At 48.3% G+C, this 5839-nt stretch overlaps 1 protein-coding gene across 1 annotated transcript; it reads right to left on the bottom strand.

Annotated features, from left to right (window-relative positions):
- Positions 1-1525: 1525 nt before the first annotated feature.
- On the bottom strand, positions 1526-2646 carry LOC115148281 (class A basic helix-loop-helix protein 9-like). The gene is made up of 2 exons (XM_029690224.1): positions 2188-2646; positions 1526-2133 (listed from the first exon to the last, which is right to left on the bottom strand). The coding sequence occupies exons 1-2, from the start codon at positions 2644-2646 to the stop codon at positions 1726-1728; spliced, it is 867 nt and encodes a 288-aa protein (XP_029546084.1). The 3' UTR covers positions 1526-1725.
- Between the last annotated feature and the right edge of the window lie 3193 nt (positions 2647-5839).

Below are 5839 nucleotides of genomic sequence, written 5' to 3'. Positions count from 1 at the left end.
GCTCTCCACTAAGTCTATTGTACAGTAGCTGTCCTCAGGCCAGTTCCTTTCAGTGGCAAACCAAGGCCCATCCTGGCAGACCTCCATGATGTTCAAACAGTGTTCTAACACACCCCTTCACACACGGACACACACACACTCACTATCACACCCGCGGGCCAGAGCAGCCCCTCAGCCAGGGGATTTCACCGCTCTGATGACGGGGCATGGGCTTCCTTCCTGAGCCTTCATAAATCTGTCCGTGGCCTCAGTCCTATAGTCTAATATTAAAACTGTTTCCATGACATACTGTAGCAGGAGAGGGGAGTGGGAAGCTCTTGTTGTGCAGGTGCAGGTTGGATGGTAGGATAGGGAGGGTTAATAATACTGGGCGGCAGGTAGCCTAGTGGTTAGAGCGTTGGGCCAGTAACTGAAATGTTGCTATATCGAATCCCTGAGTTGACAAGGAAAAAGCTGTCGTTCTGTCCCTGAACAAGGCAGTTAACCCACTGTTCCTAGGCCGTCATTGTAAATAAGCATTTGTTCATAACTGACTTGCCAAGTTAAATTAAAAAAGTAAGTAATGTGGACCACTGAAATATTGCATAGTTGTTGCATTTGATTAAGTTTATTTGGAAGTGTAGGCAGAACGTAGGCATACTCATAGACATACGCACATGAACACATACAGTACATACGCACATGCACACACCAAAAAATTCAACAAACACATTCTTTAGTCCCAACATTCCTCAATGATTCCACACTGGGAACAGAAGAGGTGATGTTGCACCACTGGCTATTGGTCCATTATTGCCTTTTATTTTTGCGTGTAAAAAGAACCTTGGCTTCTCTTTTCTTAGAATTATGACAAGAATGGGCAAGCAAACCCATTCCTCAGCTAGGATAGGGACCCTTGTCAACTGAGACCCTGGGAAGATAGAGGCTAAATAGTACAGACCTCAAGGCAAAAATGCACACGCACACACACACACACACACACACACGCAAGCTTTCATGTAAACTGCACAAACTCGTGAGTCATATATTTTTTTTACATTTTTTTTATTAGGTTTTTAAAAATGAGAATATAAAACTGTTGCATTCACATACATTAATACAATAATGCAATACAAAAAACTAAAGTAAGTTTGTTCGTTGGGTTTGTAAAGAGGATTGCTGCTATACATTCAGACTTTCAACACTTTGTACAAGTGAGGTGTGTGTTTTGAGCAATTGAAAATGTTACATCTATAAGAATAACATTCATTGGCTTGAATGGTCATGTTTAAAACATCCAGAAATGTACATTGGCATTCTATTGAAGATATGACAATCATTTATACATTGTTAGATAACACATCCAGTATCCCTGCACATTGTAAATATGGTACTGGAACTGACAGACCCTGTATATAGTATGCTTACTTACTTTCTCATGTTGTTCTTATTTTTATTTCTCTTGTGCTTTTGTTCTACCTTATGTTATTTTTAGTATTACATTGTTATTGGTTACTGCATTGTTGGGTTTAGAAAGGCATTTCACTTTGTCAAGTTGTAATGTAACTAATTCAGTGTCTTTAGAGAGTTGCACTGTAATACTGAATCCATTGCAACAGTGAGAGCACACGAAGCTCACTTTTTCATATTTTCCATTAGATCATTAGGGCAGTTGGCTGGTCTATTCTCTAGACTCCAGGGGCCACAGTGGTGGATACCTAGGCTATAACTTCTCTGGTCCTAGTGTCAGAGCAGGGGCAGGCTGTGCTGGGGGCCTGCTGTCTCCTGGATGTGGCTCACCTGCCACGGGAGGCCCAGGGCTGGAGACGACTCCATAAACGCGTCAATGTAGCCCTGGGCGCAGGAGGCCCACCCCCTTGTCTGGTACCCCAGCCCTTCGCCCACCTGGGTGTACCTAATAGGGCTTGGCGGCTGCTCCAAGGGGTTCCCTGTCCCACAGTGTCCGCGTGAGGGGTACAACTGGCCCTTGGCAGGATAGCAGGGGTAGTGTGGCGAGGGGGGGCATGAGGAGCCCAAGCTGTCAATGTAGAGGTGTGTCTCTGTTGGCAGCCTGTGAGGGTGAGGGTGGGTTCCCTGTTGGGGCTGGATCTGATGGGGGAGTGATGCGTGGTTACAGGAGACGTAGTTCTGGGACTCCAGGCGATGAGCAACTGTCACCCTGGGCGGGTCCAGCCGTGACGTCCCCACCGTTCCCACCGCCAATGTCCTCCCAGCTGGCCATTGGCACTCCCGGTGGGAGCAAGGCTTACTGGGGGGGTTGGAGCTGAGGAAGACAGACAGGGCTGAGATGCGGTTGATGGCCCTCTGCAGAGTGGAAATCTTGGAGAGCCGCTTGCCGCTGAGGTCGTGGTTGAGTGCCACACGCAGAGCGTTGAAGGCCTGGTTGTAGTCCAGGATGCGTTTGCGTTCACGTACGTTGGCGGCCACACGGCGGGCCTTGGAGCGGACCGGGCGGCTACGCTTCTTGGACTGGTCCCCCTCAGTGTCATCGCTGGGGGGGCTGCTGGCCGAGACCTCGCTGCCCTGCAAGGGGCCCTTGGGGCTGCCGTCGCTCGCCTCATCATCCTCCCCCTGACCCAGCATGCTCAGCTCCAGCTCCTCCTCTGAGAATTCCTCTGACCTTGCCAGACTGCTGCAGCTCATCATCACCGGCTGTTGTTGTAGTTGCTCTCTAGCCGCTGTCTACTTGTTGTTTCTCTGTAGCTGCTGTCTGTAGCTTTGTGTATTTCTTCTTGTGTAGAGGAGGCTATGAGGTAGATTAGATGCCTTGTACCTGGGGTGTTCCTATAGCTGCCGTCGCTATGCCAGGACCTCCTCTGCTGTAGATCCGTGGCTTGTTCCGCGGGGCTACCGGTCGGGTTGGTTTTGGGTGCTGTGACCCGCGCCGTCTTTCACGGAGCTGCCGGCTGGGTTGGTGTTGGGTGCTGTGTCCCGCGGTGTCTTTCACTGGGCTGTCAATTGGGACGTTGTTGGGTGTTGTGTCCCGACAGCCCTGGTCTCCGACTCCTCTCTGATTCTTCTGGCGCCCTGTGATTACCTCTGCCTCCGCGGGATGGCCCTGCCTGAATTTTAAAGCCAGCCCTTCTCCTCCAGTCACATGGTACAGTCACCTATGAGGAATGGTGCGCTCTCTCTCTACCTGGTTTATGGGCACCCTCAAGGCAAATGGGCTGTCACCTCCTCCTCCTCCACAGACACTCCCTCTCACCCCTTACAGGATCTCTAAGTGTTTCAACACTTCCACAGCCTTTTTGGCATGACAATTTACTTTTTCTTGACTTCTGCCTATTCATTATTTTTGGATCATACCGTATCTAGGCCATTGATGGATCACTTCGGCTCTGAGAGAGTGCTCCAATGTATGAAGCTTGCTTCAATGTAAATCCACAATTCATTTATTTCTTCTCAAATACCTATTATTTTGCAGCCTACTAGTCACGTTGCTTAGACTGGTGCTATTTATTCTGGTGCGAATTTTTCTGATATTTATCTTAATTGGAGAGTCCCATGAATATCAGTCACTGGACGTCCATGACAAATTGTGTGTTTATCAGATAGCAGCCTAATCTGCGTTGTGCTAGTTTCCCCTCGTCTTACCAATGTGGGAGAAGGAGGGAGGGAAGGAGGAAGGAGGAATTCTCTTATCTACTTTGGGTTCGAATTGTCCATACAATTAGCTCTCCAAAGTGGCAATCCCCCCCTCTCGCTCCTTCTCTCTATCTGCTCTATGTTTAAGAGACATGTAATTTAGGGGGGCTCCTGTGGAACCCTATCCCCATAAATCAGGCTTGGGCAGCACCTGAGGACAGGAACACAGCACGGCCTGGACATCAAAGCAAAGGAAAATTAGGGAAGACTGGGCTGACTGGGCTGGACTGGGCTGACTGGGCTGGGCTGGGCTGGGCTGACTGGGCTGGGCTGGGCTGGGCTGACTGGGCTGGGCTGGACTGGGCTGACTGGGCTGGGCTGGGGCCATCGACTCGACTTCTCTATGGTAATAATTTTGTTTGTTTGTTATTTTAGTATCTAGACAGGCCTTGTCCAAACTGGTTGGATGGAAGTTTCAGATTGTGTTTTGTGTAAAGCTGGAGTTGGTCATGCGCCAAATCAGGTACAGATACAGATGACGATGTTCTGAAGAATGTAGATTATCTGCATCAGATGTCAACTGAACAGATTGAAAAGAGCAAATTGTAAAAGTGCTTAATTCACCTCATCAGAGAAAACAACATGGGGCCATACTCACTAACTTTTGCTTATACCTGAGGTTTAGACTTGTGGTCTAAAATGGCTAGCTGCTAGCTTTTTTCATAGGTCAACATGGCACAATAAGCTACTATTATCTGAGTATGACCAGCTGAGCATATAATTATGGCCCCCAGTAGTTTAAACCGTGTGGGGTGAATGTTTTGGAGTTGGGGAAAGCCCTGCATACACAGGATTGTTGGTTGCTTTGGTGGACACAGTGAAAGGTGATTGGCCTGACCTTTTAAGGCTTCAAAGGCTCCTGGCCAAGTGTGTGTGTTGGGTCAAGTAACTTAACGATAGGCCCTCACACGGAGAACTGGAGGTCGTTGATAAACATTGCTTTCTTCCTGCCCTTTTCGTTTTAAGGTATATGTCGCAGCTGAGAGATGTCAACCATTAGCACAATTACAAAGTCCTTTCCAATCACAACTTTCCAATCACAACTGTGGATCAGAGGTGCATGGTACCATAATTCTTTGGTAAAAATGACTTTTTAAGGCCTCCCGAGTGGCGCAGCGGTCTAAGGCACTGCATCGCAGTGGTAAAGGTGTCACTACAGACCTGGGCTCGATCCCAGGCTGTGTCACAGTTGGCCGCAACCAGGAGACCCATGAGGCAGTGCACAATTGGCCCAGTGTCGTCTGGGTTAGAGGAGGGTTTGGCCGGCAGGGATATCCTTGTCCCATCGCGTACTAGAGACTCCTGTGGCGGGCCGGGCGCATACACGCTGACTTTGGTCGCCAGCTGTGTGGTGTTTCCTCTGACACATTGGTGCGGCTGGCTTCCGGGTTAAGCGAGCAGTGTGTCAAAAAGCAGTGCAGCTTGGCGGGGTCGTGTTTCGGAGGACGCGTGGCTCTCAATCTTCACATCTCCCGAGTCCTGTACGGAAGTTGCAGCGATGGGACAAGACTGTAACTACCAATTTGATATCACAAAAAATATATATTGAAAGGGCTTTATAAAATGAATGTGATTGATTAAAAATACATTTGTTTGACACTTAGACACTTTGCTCCCCATCCCGAGAATAAGTGGTACCAGACACAACTTCCCTTGTAACCCACCTCTCTGAGCTAGGGTTCAAGATCAATCAGAAAAATAACTGTTTGGTGCCAATAGAATACCTAGGCATAAGGCTAGATTCGCTCTCTTATAAGGCAACACTCTCAGAAGACCACATTGCGTCATTCCGACAGTGCCTCTCCCTGTAAACAGGGGGCGCTCTGTCACGTTCAAGACTATACAACAAGCCTTGGCAACGTGCTGCTACCCAGTGATCTGCTGACCCAAGTGAACTTAGAGATATTCCCTCTGGGCCTGGCCCGTGAGAGGTTCAATCTGGATGCAACAGGCCTGCATCTCGGAGTCATTGATACTATACAGAGTGCTAGGGTGTCACGTCCTGACCATAGAAAGATGTTATTTTCTATGGTAGAGTAGGTCAGGGCGTGACAGTTTTTTCTCTCTATGTTTTTATTTCTATGTTGACAGGTTCTAGTTTTGTATTTCTATGTTGGGGTTTTGTTTGGGATGATCTCCAATTAGAGGCAGCTGGTCCTCGTTGTCTCTAATTGGAGATCATACTTAAGTA

This window comes from Salmo trutta, chromosome 15 (genome assembly GCF_901001165.1).
Source record: "Salmo trutta chromosome 15, fSalTru1.1, whole genome shotgun sequence".
Classification (NCBI taxonomy): domain Eukaryota; kingdom Metazoa; phylum Chordata; class Actinopteri; order Salmoniformes; family Salmonidae; genus Salmo; species Salmo trutta.
This window is presented reverse-complemented; position numbering and strand designations above follow the sequence as displayed.

What these genes read in the sequence shown, in the direction of transcription:
- LOC115148281 (XM_029690224.1), bottom strand. Translation starts at nt 2,646, where the DNA reads ATGATGAGCTGCAGCAGTCTGGCAAGGTCAGAGGAATTCTCAGAGGAG. An exon ending in GGACATTGGCGGTGGGAACG is followed by an intron (nt 2,134 to 2,187) that starts GTGGGGACGTCA and finishes CATCGCCTGGAG; the next exon opens with TCCCAGAACTACGTCTCCTG.